The following is a 15067-nucleotide window of genomic DNA, read 5'->3' on the forward strand; positions in this document are numbered from 1 at the left end:
CCATCGTTGTCAAAATCGCTACCGAAGAACCCACCGTCGACAAAGAAGACGTCGACGGGAGGCTTGAACACTAAGCCGGCGACGAAGGAGTCGACGCAGGTTTCAACGGCAGTGTCGACGAAGGCTCCGACACCGGGTTTGCAGTCGACGTGTGCATCGACGACGACATCATCGACGTCGAAATCGTCGCCCGCGGCAAAGGTGCCGCCGACTACCCCGTCCTCGGTCAGGTCATCGTTGACGACAGAAGCTCCGACCACGGGCGAATCGTCGACGGAGACGGCGCTGTCGGCGCCATGGAAGAAGTCCAAGCTAGTCGAGGTGTCGGCCCTCTCGTTAACACCGTCAACGGCTCCCTCCACCTTGGCAGGATTGCAGTCCACGTCTGGCAAAACTACCAGGGTGCAGATTACCCCGGAATCAACGTCTCCGAGCAGAGTGGAAAAGCAGCCACCTCAGGACATCTTGCAAAGTGAGGATTCTGAAGCGGAAGACCAGCCAGGTCCCGCTACCTCTCTCTCGGACCTTAATGTCAAAAGCCAAAGTACTGATGAAGAGCAGGAGGAGTTCACTTATCAGGAGCACTCCGTCCACGCTAGTGTCCGCACGGAGGTCACCCCAATGATATGCCTGCCGGCGACCCTTGTCAATGACCTGCGGTACCTAGTGCAAGATTACAAACAACGCTTCCCGGATGCGGACAGTGGGATTCAGACACCTGTCACACGTGCCCCAGCGTCCGCCCCGACTCACCCTTCCGCCCAAAGCAGCCGCGAACAGGCCCGGCCTCAGGTGGTGAGACCCCGTGACAAGGTACAACCTCAGGCGGAGGAATCCTCAGAAGAGGAGGAGGAGGAAGAAGAATTAGAGGAAGGTGAGGTCCAAGACGTCCACTCGGACCAGCATGACGAAGATGAATATGTGGCGTCCTCCCCCGCTTCGTCGTCTCCGGCTTCGCCGCACCTGCGCCAAGCGGACTCGGTGCCGGCGGACATTGGCGGCTTCCACAAACTGGTGGACAGGGCGGCTAAGAGGTTTCACATGGTCGTGGAATCGACTGAAACGGAATGCTTCTTGCATGACTTCAAAGAACACAGCCAAAAGTCTGCTAAATCTATTCCGAATATTGAATTTCTATGGGACCAGGGCAAGAAATTGATGCTGACGCCCGCTTCTGTGCCCGCGGTGGTGCCACGCCTGGACAAGAAATATAAAGCCCCACTTACGGCGGCGGCTTGCCTAAACGGCCACCCTAAACCGGATTCCGTGGTGACTCAGGCGGCACAGAAACACTCCCGCAACCCATCCTCCCCGCTGTCCGCGCCTCTTGACAAGGAAGGCAGGAAACTGGACACGATTGGAAAGAGGTTCACGACTACGTCAGCCATGACAATCAAGGTGGCAAACTCCATCGCCCTGCTGGGGCGCTACAATCGCCAACTATGGGAGGACATTGCCCCTTACGTACAAGAACTGCCCAACGCGGTCCAGAGCGAGGTCAAGGCTCTCCTTGTGGAAGGTCAGAATTCCGCTGCAGAAATAATAGACTGTGCTATAGATGCAGCCATGACTGGGTTCCGTCAGCTCTCTGGGGCTGCGGTTCTCCGCCGTCAGGGCTGGCTAAAAGCTACGTCTTTCCGCCAGGAGGTTCAATCGAAGGTGCTGGACATGCCCTTCGACGGCCAGCATCTGTTTGGTGAAAAAATCGATGAGGCACTGCAGGCAATAAAGAAGGATACCGATACCGCCAGGGCACTGGGCACCCTGCAGTCACGACACCAGTCCTTTCGGGGAGGCCGCTCCAGAGGTCAGTCCTCCTATAGGGGTTCCTACCAGAATAGGTCCTCTTACTCGTACGATAACAGAAATCAGTTCCAGCACAAGCAGCAGCAGGGTAGACAATCTTCCTATGGCAGATCTACCTTCAGAGGCAAAAATACCAAGAAGGGCGCTGGCGGACGCCAGTGACCGATTACTCCAGCCAGTCCCACCACCGTCTCCATCCTTTCAAATTGGAGGAAAACTGACCCATTTCCTCACCAATTGGCACCAAATTACCACGGACAAGTGGATCCTGCAGATGATACGATTTGGACATTCTCTCGAATTCACAAACATCCCCCCCAATACGCCTCCCCTGAGACGGACGCACAAGCACCTACGCCTCCTTCTCCAGGAACTGTCCGTCATGCTACGCAAAGGAGCGATCGAAAGGGTTCCACCATCCTTGAAGGGAACGGGATTTTACTCCCACTTCTTCATGGTGCGACAGAAGGAAGACAAGTGGAGACCCATCTTGGACCTCCGGGCGCTCAACACCTTCCTACGGAGCCAATCATTCAGGATGGTGACAATCCAGGAAATCCTGGGCGCGCTGGAAAAGGGAGATTTCATGACTTCCCTGGACCTCCAGGACGCCTACTACCACATCCCCATCCTCAAGCGTCACAGAAAGTTCCTGAGGTTCGAGGTAGCAGGCAGCCATTATCAGTTCAAGGTCCTACCATTCGGCCTCAAATCCGCACCCCGGATCTTCACGAAGTGCCTTGCACCGGTGGCGGCTTTTCTACGTCAGCTGGGGCACCAGGTCTTCCCCTACCTCGACGACTGGCTGGTAAAGGCACCCTCACCCGAAGGCGCAGCCGAGTCCTCCAACGCCTGCACCACTCTTTTTCAGAAGCTGGGATTGACCCTCAATCTCAAAAAATCATGCACTACTCCGACGAGACAGATTACCTTCCTCGGGGCTACCTTGTACACGGAGTGCGCGAGGGCTTTCCCCTCAAAGGAAAGGACGGACAAGATACTGTCCCTGGCCACGGCTGTGGCAGCAAAGACACACCTCAAAGTCCGGACTTACACCTCCTTACTCGGCATGATGTCTTCCTGCATACTGCTCATCCCTCACTGCAGGCTCAGGATGCGCCCCTTGCAGGAAGCTCTCACGAGACAATGGACTCAAAGTACTGGCTCGTTCGACGACACGGTACGGATAACGCCAGGCATTTCCAAAGGTTTGCAATGGCGGAGACGTCGAAAGAATCTTACGACTGGCTTGCCGTTTCTCCTCCCGCCGGCCCCTCTGGTAATCACGACGGACGCCTCCCTGGAGGGCTGGGGCGCGGTTCTCCAGGACCTTCAGATCAGCGGCAAATGGGAGAATCAGGAGAAACTGCTCCATATAAATCTTTTGGAGCTGAGGGCGGTATATCTTGCTCTACAGGCCTTCCTGCCACGCATCCAGAATTCCCCGGTGCTCGTCAAAACAGACAACACCACGACGATGCACTATCTGAACAAACAAGGGGGAACGCGGTCGCTCTCTCTATCACGCGAATCGCAGAAAATCTGGAACTGGTTGATGCTGCACGGAATCTCGCTCAAGGCGGACTATGTTCCCGGGAAGGACAATACCATCGCGGACGCCCTTAGCCGGCAGAAATCCCTCTCCCACGAGTGGGAACTAAACGACGACACTCTGACTCACATCTTCTTTCAGTGGGGTGTCCCCAAAATCGACCTGTTCGCAACCAAGGGGAACGCCAAATGCCCAAGCTACGCAAGCTGGCATCCCCAACAAGGGTCACTGGGAAATGCTTTTTCCATCGGCTGGTTCAGCGTGTTTGCGTACGCTTTTCCTCCGTTTCCGATGATCCCAAGACTCCTCCGGAAGATGAAAGCGGAGCCTTGCACCCTGATCCTGATTGCTCCGTTCTGGCCGAGACAACACTGGTTCTCGGATCTGCTTCGCCTCTCCATCAGACCTCCGATTCACCTGAAGAGACACCAGAACCTCTTGACGATGTCGAATGGACAGGTACAGCACCCGAGCCTCCGCTCGCTCAAGTTATCGGCCTGGCTCCTGAGCACAGAGAGTTCGGCGACCTAGATATCCCGCAGGACTGCAGGGAGGTTCTGGCGAAAGCGAGGGCAGGTAGTACGAACAAAACCTACTCGCTCAAGTGGAAAAGGTTCTGAATTTGGTGTTCGGACCAGGGCCTGCGGCCACTTGACGTCACCCCTGAACAGATATTGCCGTACCTCCTGCAATTGGCGCAGTCAGGACTAGCACATGCATCCAATAAAGTTCACCTAGCAGCTATCTCTAGGTTCACCAGAACTTTCTCAGGACCCTCTCTGTGGTCAAGTAGGCTGGTCAAACAATTCCTGAAGGGGCTCTATAGGTCCTTTCCGAGGCCTAGGAAAGTCCCTCCAACCTGGCAACTGAATCTGGTACTCAACCAGCTCATGAGACATCCGTTTGAACCCATTCATCGCGCATCCATCAAACACCTCTCTTGGAAAACGGCGCTCTTGCTCGCCCTAACATCGGCCAGGAGAGTGGGCGAGCTACAAGCCTTGTCCATTCAGGAACCATATATGCAATTCAGACAGGACAAGGTGGTGCTCAGACCGAACCCTAAATTTATACCAAAGGTGCCTTCGGACTTTCATCTCAATGAACCGTTTGTCCTTAGGTCCTTCTTTGCGAAGCCTTCCACGGCGGCGGAACGGGCACTGCATTCTTTGGATCTCAAACGATGCCTAAAGTTCTACTTGGATAAAACCAAGGATCTCAGAAAGACTACACAATTGTTCGTGGCGTACAGCAGCCCAAGAATGGGCCTGCCTCTTACGAAACAGAGCATCTCCAGATGGATCTCCTCGGCGATTGCGTTCTGCCACGACCAGGCCGGACGGCCTTTGACTGATCGTGTTACTGCTCATTCCACCAGGGCGATGTCCACATCAGCGGCGCTATTCGCTGGAGTGCCAATCTTGGACATATGCCGGGCGGCGACCTGGAAGTCTCCGCACACTTTCTCCAGGCACTACTGCCTGGATATCAAGCTTCAGAAGGATGCAGCAGTGGGCCAGGCGGTGCTGCGCCATCTCTTTCAGTGAGGTGAGCCTTCCTACATCCCACCATCCAGGTATGCACATTCATTATGATTGTATGTTTCTGCTTCTGCTGTTGATGATTGTATATTGTCTGACATGACTGCAGAACTACTTGCTTTGCAAATGTGCATATATAATTGCTAGCTACTCTGATTCAGGCATGTGAATCTATGAAAGACACCCAAATACTGGATAAGAAATGCGTTACTTACCTGTAACAGCAGTTATCCAGTATTGGTGTCTTTCATAGATTCACATGCAACCCTCCCGCCGCCCCTGGAAGGACTCACATCCCTCTCTAACACTGTTACGCCAACCTAGCTGGGTGCGTACGAAAATCTGAGGGACTGAGGCTCCTCCCAGGAAGGTTCTAGAGGAAGGTCGGAGCCGATTGGCTAACGATGAGAGTTTGGTCCTTTTTACATAAGGACGAAGAAAGGCTGCTAAGGGGAAGCCCTTAGGCCTATTTTCTCTATGTATGTGTATAGGACATAACTTTTTTATGTACCGGAGGCTCCCGTCTCGGCGACTGGGAATGATTCAGGCATGTGAATCTATGAAAGACACCAATACTGGATAACTGCTGTTACAGGTAAGTAACGCATTTCTTCTGCCACTAGAGGGCAGAATGTTCTAACAAATAAAACAAAGGCTTCAAGGAGCGCAAGGAGATTGAAATCCCCTCAGGCTCCCTGAAGCCTTTGTTGACAGCCACAGCTGTGAACAAAGAAACATTGGAATGTTGGAGCTCCAGGCTTATACCAGCCATTAGAAGCATGTAGCTACTCCATTGTTTTCAATGGAGCTCCCAACATTCCAATGTTCTAATATAGCCTAATAGCCCACAGTAGCGGGCTATACCGGCTATTAGAAGCCCGCTCCAGCGTTAAAGGCCCGTGCCGAAGGCGAGAGACTTTAACAAGGGAGTAGGTGGGACTTCAATAGCCGGTATAGCCCAGTTACGAGGGGTTATAGGGCTATTAGAACATTCTGCCACTAGAGGGCAGAATGTTCTAACAAATAAAACAAAGGCCTTTCGGAGTTCGAGGATGTTTAAATCCCCTCGGGCTCCGAGAGGCCTTTGTGAAACATTGGAATGTTGCTTTACATGGCTTTACCGGCCTGTAGAAGCACGAAGCGCTCCATTGTCTTCAAAGGAGTGCTCCACATTCCAATGTTCTAATAAGTCTTAATAAATCTTTTGGAATCCCGGAGTTAACCGATTTTTCCAATGGGTGGGTCTATTAACCCCATCAAATGCTGTAGAGAAATCAACAAATGCAGAATATATAACAAGCAATTTAAAAACCATGTATTTATCAATGACAGGACATTTGGATATTGCAATGTCATCAGTCACCAAGGGTTTTGGTTTAAAAGACCCCGCCTGAACTCATTTAATCACACCCATCCAGTATGCCCATTCCTTCAGATAGTCCACAACACTTGAGGCAAATATCTTCCCTGTGGCATCTAGGAGGGTAATTTGACAATAATTACAGGTAGAGAACCGAGAACCTTTTTTATGCAAGGGAGCAACCATACTTCCTGTCCATGAGTTTGGAATTTGCCCGCTAGCATAAGAATAGGAGAAAAGGGGCGTAAGAAGTTTACTCTAGCCTTCTGGATCTTTTTTCATTAGTTATGAGAATCTTATCAGGACCCATCTCTGCGGAAGATCTTGCTTTCCTTACGTACGTCTCAATCTGTTTTCCCTTTGGTGGTGTTATTTGCCAGTCAAGCACATCGGATGAAAACAGGGGCTCCTCACAAATATTTGTAATTGAGCTGTTCACATAGAGTTCAGGGAGATAGTCTTTCCATTCCGAGTAGGACGGGATGGGTATCGCTGTAGGATTTTTCCTACTGCCTGTAAATTTTGCGATGAGCTGCAGAAGGTTTTATGTTTTTCTGTATGGCTGCTTTTTGCAGATCCATTCAATTCTTATCCATTATTTTATACACAGCACAGATTTGTCCTTGGGAGGTTTTGTTTAAATACTGCACACTTACTGATTGACTTCCCGGGAATATGTGATATAAGAGAGATGCTTCCTAATGCGTGTTTTAAAAATATTCAAACAATGATCCTCCATAGGGCGTATCTTACGCCACACAAACTAGGCAGGATGTACCGGACAGCGCGTCACCACTGCCCTCTGCCAACTAGAGGGAGCGGACCTAGTGCATATGATATGGTCCTGCCCGAGGCTTGGAGGGTATTGGGCCTTGGTCAGGGGACACACGACGGACATCACGAAAAGGGCGATAGATGCTACGGTACGGGTTTGTATCTTGGGACTGCGGAGGGGAACGTCCAAGTGTAAGGTGCAATATAGATTTGAAAATGTGGCGCTCCTCTTAGTGGTGAGAGCGATCACCATGCGATGGAAGTCGAGGGCACCACCCACTATACACGCATGGCACAGTGAGCTGATGAGATGGGGGGTTGCAGAGAGTGCTGCACTGAAAAGGGAAGAGGCTAGTGGGCGGCGTAAGACCCTAATTGCGATGGATTGGGACATCATGCTGGAGGCATGTGGGGCTCTAGACATAGACTTTGATACAGAGGCTGGCGAATGGGACATGGCCCCTGGTGCCGGTGGACAATGTGTTGCGTGTGGTGAGCTACATGATTATGTCAGTACCGGCGTTTGCCCCTGGAAGGGGTCACTATGTACATAAGCAGGACCGGCGGGTGGGGGGTGGGTGAAGCACAGTTGTGGGTTTTACGTATTCTGTGTCTTGGCGTGACAGCAATACAACCATATGCAAGAGCTTTGTAATGTTGTGGGCGAGATGTCATGCTATCATACTGTTCCTAAATTAGCCTGCTGTATTTACTACCACAAGATGTTTAACGCACAGACATGTAACTATACGAACTTGTATGATGTATGGAAAAATTTAAAAATCAATAAAACTTTGTTTAAAAAAAAAAGAGATGCTCCCTGTGTGACTTTGTGAAAGGTCGAGAAGTGTGACAATGTGACAGGTCTTCAATGCAAAGCACTTTACATCTGCTATTTTTCTGCGGTTTTATCCCATTACAACGAAGTTATGTATTATTTAGCTGTTAAAAAATCTAACTTTAAATAAAAGCAAGTCTGCTCTTTTCTATTTTCAGCAATTACATACTCCATTTATCTGCCTATCTATAGCTAATTTTATTTGACATGCGAGGATTATGAGCAGGCCCTTAAATGATAGATAGGTTTAATGATTTTAAGTATTTTTGCTATGCTGTTTTATAGTTGTGAATGATGTTTGTATTGACATGATTTCAGGAATAGTAAGTATGATATTGATTTATTATTTGTATTTTTGTATTTTGTTCTGCCTATTATTTGTATTTTTTGTATTTGGTCTGCCTTTTATGGTTCATATATTAACCGAATAAAGTTGATTTACGGACTGCATGCGGGAAGTTAAGGCGGATTATTCAAAAACCCCAGAGCGGCTGTTAAGAAACTGAAGAGAAAACAGAACAGACGTTTATGTAAAATGAGCAGCCTATGGATGGAAATCTGAGCGTGGGCTGCTGCCACGGTCACAAGGTTGCTGTTGGCAGCTATCCAGTGATATTAACTGCCTTAAGTGTATGAATAATGACGCTTGCTCAGTCATAAAACACCTTTTTAGTTCTAGGTAAAATGTCAACTCAAGGACAGTGCCATCTCTTTGTAGACTATACTCTTGTGTGACTGCATGCAGCAGTCTTGTCCCACTCCATCTGTTTGTTCATCAGTCAGTAAGACCAGATAAATCATAGAGCTAGGCGGTACAGAGCCCAATACGCACTGCCAAGCCTGCAGCAGTAAGGGGCTCTTGCTGAAGTGTTCCTGCAAAGACACAAAAATAGAAAGATTGTTTCGTTTTTTGAAAGCTTGCGGAAGTCCTTGAAATGTTTAAAGGGCCGCGCTGGAGCCATATTACCATGGCAATAAATTCATGAATAAGGAGCTTCACGTCAGCCTGATTCTGTATAATGAGATTAGAAATAGACCAGTGCTGGGGTGGGGCCAAGTACAGCCGAGAATTATCTTTTTACCCTTTTCATTTAAAATCGGTTTGTGTGTTTTTGGCAGAGTGAAGAACTGAAAGCAGGGAATTACTCAGGTGGAAAGTGGCCCAAAGATAAGTTGTTGTTTCAATTATTTACTGCTCATAAAGCGAAATCTAGGAGAACCACTGTTTTTTAGTATCTTGTAATGATGAAAAATACATCACTAACACAAGTAAAAACTAAATAAATTAATATAACATGTTTTTTAACAAACTTGCTCTTTTTGAATTGACTGAATCCATAGCAGGTTAGAGCGGGAAACATCCTTTACAACGCAACTTTTACCACGCAGTGCTATTACAACGCAGGTTTTACAACGAAAACCATTACAACGCATTGCGCTGTGGGGCACTCTAGGATAGGGAATAGATTTAATTTACTATCCAACACCTTCCCAAGTGTCCACGGGGACTGGAGTTTGAATAGTAAATTAAACTATTCACTATCCAGCACCCCAAAGCGCTATGCGTTGTAATGGTATGCGTAGTAAAACCTGCGTTGTAACAGCATGCGTGGTAAAAGCATGCGTTGTAACGTTATACAACCGGTTAGAGCAGATCCACTGTTGGGAACATCAGTACCCTAGTAGGTAACTGATGCCTGCTGACCTTATCCACACGATTTAAACTATGACCTAAACACATTCTCATCAGATTCTACTAATTCCTGGTTGAACCCTTGAAAGTGCCTTGTTCAAGCTAAAAAAATAGTTTTGTCTCCAATCAACCATTTTCAATTTCATGTCAAAACGTCTCTTTTTGGATCCTGTAATATCCTGTCTGTAAACTTCAAATCCTTGTCTGAGACCTCAATATATTGACCTTTTTCAATTGAAAGGAACATTTCTGTGGATTTCCATGTTCTTTAGTGATTCATATAACATTTGTCAGCGTCATTTTGAAATGCTGCTACGATTATCTAATTCCATTGTAGTTGGATCCCAAAAACATTAATGTTTGGTTGTGAACGCCTCCAATTTTAGTGAGCCTGGCAGAATTAGGTTGGGTTTACAGATTATAAGGTGTCAGCAGATGTTTGGTTTTGTGGCAGCAAAGAATTCACTCTGAGGGATCGGGGCATACTGTTTTCTTGTTTGTTTGGAGGGCATGTCACATGGTTACAGCAGGGGCCTGCTACAGTCTGTAAGTGATCTGACGCATCCCCTGGCAGCTAAAATGGTTTATCCGTCACTGGCTGCCCCTTTACTCAGTTTCTACTTGTTTTCTTCACTTTGCCTCACCACCCATGCACACAAACATCACTTCCCGAAGTTCATGGTAGAGTTCCTCTTGTTCTTCCAACACATATGTAAGTGAGTGTTATTTGTGTGTTTTCCTATCATGCAAAAATAGGACTTACCCAACGTTCTCTGGGATTTGTGCATGGAGTTCTTGGTGCTGGAGACTCTGAACGGTCTGCAGATTCACCAACAGTGTAACTGTTTGCAAACAACAAGAATTCTGATTTTTGGGAACACAAGGAGATTTTATATTTAAGAGAAACAATTAAAAAAATAAGCTGTGCTGTCACATGCCCTAAAATCAGAAAGAGAGAGGGAGAGAAACCAAGTAAACTTTCAAGTTAATTTAAACGTGTCTATCATATAAATGATAGGAAAGTAATGGGAACAGGGTCCTGAAGGAAAAATTAAACATTCACCTGCAAACTTCGTGAAAAGTAATCAATCAGAATGCACCTCACTCGGATATAGTTTGGACATTTGTTCATTTCTCTGGATAGCTGTGAGTAGTAATGGAGAGAAAGAGAGTCAAAGTGTTGGTTTATATAAGTAGTTTTGTGGCAAACAGAATAAGCTTTCCACTTCCTAAAAATGTATGGGAAAGGGCTCTGCAAATAGTGTGTTTATTTTTGTGTTTGTTTGAAGTTTAAATCGGGGAAGGTAAATGGTCTGGGTGGAAGGAGGGTTAAAAAATGGATTTAACCTAGGTCTCTTAACTGGGGGTGAAAGTTTGTTTCAGCACTCCGTTCCTGATCTTGCTGCGTTTGCTATGTTCGCCCAAGTTGCCAAGATTATGCCCAGACGTGTGTCCCTTGCTCGCTATGCCACTGGATTCAAGCTAGCCTGGCTGATAAGGGGTGATACCCTGAAACCAGTCCCAGGATGCTTGTTTCTGGTCTAGGGAGAACATGGCCTGGCAGTTTGGACTGGACTGTTACCATGGGGAGCAGTGTCAAGACTGCATTGCATATGGCTGGGTTCAAACTGAGGTAGCATGGTAGGGAAAAAATGATGGATTTAACCCAGATCTCTTGACTGGGGGTGAGTGTTTGAACAGTTTCAGCACTCCGTCCATCATCTTGTGTTTTTTTCTATGTTCTCCCTAAGGGGCCATGGGTATGCCCAGACGTGGGTCCTTGCTCGCTGTGCCACTGGATTTAAACTAGCCTGGCTGATGAGGGGTGATTCGCCGAAAAAGGGCCCAGGATGCTTGTGTCTGGTCCAGGAAGGACCTATTCTAGCCGTGTGGGCTGGGCTGTTCCCATGGGGAGCAGGGTCAAGACTGATTTGCATATGGCTGGGTCCAAACTGGGGTGGCATGGTGAGCAAAATAACAATTAATTTAACTGTAAAGGGGGGGTCAGGAATGGACTGGACATGTTGCCTTGGTAAAGAGGGTTTTATTTTAACATAAAGTTTCTTTTTCCTGAAAGTTAGTCTCTCCTTGGCAAACCCTGCAGGATCCGTGATGTCGGCTGGGTTAGGGATGTTCTTTCCGTCTATCGGTTCGAGTCAGGCGGGCGCTTCTTTCCAAAGGACCTCTCGCAGGGGATATGCCGGAAACAAAATAACAGAAAAAGGACCAATTACTGCCACGTCCTACTACTCTCTTATTCCCAGGAGCCAAGGGGGTGAGGGGTCACCTATAAGTGCTGCAGTCTTTACAGAGAGCTCAAGTGATAGACGTGAGGGTCGGTATTTTTAAGGGGGAGGGTAGTGTTGGGATACTAGGGAGGTGATAGCTTTTTTAAGGCGGGTGAGTTTCCCCGTCGTCCCACCCAGTTCGAGATACGGTCCCGTACCTGTCGGAGCCACACTCCTCCCTCGGGAGCGTGGCACTGCGCTGCGCGGTCTCGTTGGCCTCCTGGCACGTCTTCTTCGGACAGGGCTTCACCTTTCCCCAGCTCGTCTGCTTCTCGTCCTCGCGTTGTGGTTTCCACGTCCCGGCGGCGTCCTTCCTCCGCGCTCTCCTCTCCCCGTTCCTCTCCTCCGGTGGTGATGTCACACGCCGACCTCCGAGGTTCCGGTCCTTTATCCAATGAAAGGAAGGCTACGTCACAAGGGGCAGTCCCGGCGTCCGGCTCTGTATGCCAGTTAAAGGAGCCGTGTTGTATTTCTTGGGACGATGTCCCCCACGTGAAAGGCTCGTCCTGCGAAGAAGGAGCAACCATGTCTTCAGTATTAGCAGACCACCAGTTACCTTCATTACTGCAGTCCTGACTATCAGTCATTGTCCCGGTCACCTGGTTACATTAACCCAGATCTCTTGACTGGGGGTGAGTGTTTGAAATGTTTCAGCACTCCGTCCATCATCTTGTTGTGTTTGCAAGGTTTCATAATAAGCCATAATGCAAAATCGGAGGGGTGGATGTATGAGATGTTGGAGGTTAATAATAAAGGGTAGTGGTTAGCGATACTGTTCATTGAGCCCAGTGACCTTGGAGAGTAGAAAGGAGAATTGAAGCAAGGAGGCCAAAGTGGAGTGTTTCATTGTGCAGTACAGTTTATAAACGTTCAGAGTCTGTGGAATCTGAAATATGATTACCACTGAATACACACACATCAAATTGTATAAACAGACTATTGAGGTGCAGGGTACAAGAAAACAATTCAGTTAACGGTGGTTATAGTGCAATTGGATCACAAATTGGATATTTTATAGTATACTATAGACTACAAAGATTGTGGCAGTTTAAAACAATGTAATGAACAGGAGTAAAAGTGAGTATGTATTTTTGGGTCACCGTTTTCCATATATAAACTTTGTATTTAATAATTGCTTTTTTAACATGAGAACCAGGATATCCTGTATTGATCTAGGAGAGACTCAGACTGTAAATTGTGCTCCTTTCTTTTCTATTGTACTGACATTTCTTGGAGGCGGTTGTGTTCTAGGATGTTACAGGATAATAAATACTGTCGACTCTAGACTTTTTTCTGGTGCGAATGCAGCTTTGTTACACCGCATCTCTTTGGATCCCATTCATAACTCCCACATGAGCGACAGTTTGTTATCGTGTGTGAGCTGATGGGGATAATAGGACATTGAAATTCTGTTAGACTCCTTACAATGTGCTTTGTCTGTGTAATATCCAAATATCAATAAAGAAGAATAAAAAAAAATGAAAACCAGGATAATGTAAAATTTGTTTTTATGTGAAAGCAGAATGTATGAATGATGCAGTATTTTTTTTCAGGTATGCTTATCTTGGTCTGGAACGGCTTGGACTAAGAACTGACATTCCTTTGGATGGAGACTCAATAAAATCCATGTTAAGTCAGCACCAAAATGTAGTGGCCTACTTCAGCCTGGCTCTGCTGTTGGCTCCCTTGATAGAGACACTGATATTGTTAGACAGAATGATATTTCTCCATGAGCAAGGTGAGTACACTGAAATCCTGTATGTTTGTAAGTTTCGGATGACAAATATTATTGTTTCTATTCATGTATTTGTGTCTTGTTATTTATTCACAAATAGAAAGGGTGAGTAGGATTCGAACAAGTGAGCAGGATTCAGACAATGCTTTATCTGAGTAATTCAGGTACTCGTAAAATTGTTCTAACCCTCCCCATATTTTATTGGAAACCTCCTTAATATTATATAGACACATATGTTATTTATCGGTGCCAAATCTGAGGCGTTGTTGTGCCACATATTTACTGTTGTTTTTTCAGAAATCCAACGTGGCATAATGATAACCATGGTTAAATATATTGAATTGTTTTACATATATGTGGATTGGGATGAACGATTATCTTGATAGTAGTGAGCTAAATTTGAATTTGAACGCTACCTTTGAACTACTATTTCTTCTACTTCCAAATTAATGTTTCTAATAACTCACCAAATCTATTTTCTCTAAATGTACTTTTAATAAACCAACTTGCATATAGAGGACGTATGTGAAAGTTCATGACAGCGTTTTTATATCTAATTATAGTTGATTGAAACAAATATATTTTACATTGAATCACGATTTAATCTAAACTATTCAGTCACCAGGGAATAGCTACATCATAAGTTGCCCTCTTTATTTCCTAGACCTTAGAGAGATGTCATACCTAAATTCTACTATCCTTGATATCTCTCTGAACGTAAATCCCAAATAATTTCAGTAACGGAGTTCATTCATCTATTGTGCATGTGCATACCTCGTTAACCCCTCCCACGCTCATGACTAGCTCAGCTCGTCATGAGCCACGGTTCTGGTGTGCTCATGACGAGCTGAGCACGTCACGGCCGTTAGAACGCTCACTCGCTGGGATAATTTTCCTGCTGTGCTGAGCGTTCTATTGAAACGGGTGGGGCCGTGACAAGCTCAGCTCATCATGAGCACACGAGAACCGTGGCTCATGACAAGCTGAGCTCGTCATGAGCACCAGGGCGCTGTGCGCGCCCCCCCTGCCCGCAGCACGGCAGGGGAATGACCCCAGCAGCGAAGGGGTTAATAACCATTAAATTTACTCAGTGTACAAGGGGTATAATAACAAATTCAACACTATACCACAATGGTGTGTTGATACATCTGTTGCAGTCTTTTTATTATTGTTATAGATTCAAGTGTGAAATACCGTCCTGTAACTTTGCTAACTCAAAAGCTGATATTACTACTCAATAAACTCCTTTTATGGCTACAAATCCTGTCTCCAACCCCCAGAATCACCCCCACCACTCCAACCTTCCACCATGATTTCCCTTCCTAGCCGTTTTCCCGGTTGCTGAACCAAATAAATGAGCTCTACCACCGGGCCGGAAATTCTATAAGGTATAACACTTTAGAGCACAACAAAGAATTGGTGCCAAATTACTGGAAAAGTAGCCAGAAAATTCACTTTTTTGTGTGTATGTGCCACAGCA

At 46.8% G+C, this 15067-nt stretch overlaps 1 protein-coding gene across 2 annotated transcripts in view; it reads left to right on the forward strand.

Annotated features, from left to right (window-relative positions):
- Positions 1-15067, forward strand: part of LOC147673937 (methyltransferase-like protein 25B) — a 361337-nt gene that overhangs the window by 321787 nt on the left and 24483 nt on the right. For both annotated transcript variants that reach the window (XM_086945027.1, XM_086945026.1), the window contains exon 8: positions 13406-13590. In XM_086945027.1, the coding sequence (XP_086801153.1) occupies positions 13406-13590 (185 nt within the window). The remainder of the gene's footprint in view (positions 1-13405; positions 13591-15067) is intronic.

The sequence above is a fragment of the Lissotriton vulgaris genome, chromosome 12 (genome assembly GCF_964263255.1).
Source record: "Lissotriton vulgaris chromosome 12, aLisVul1.2, whole genome shotgun sequence".
Lineage (NCBI taxonomy): Eukaryota > Metazoa > Chordata > Amphibia > Caudata > Salamandridae > Lissotriton > Lissotriton vulgaris.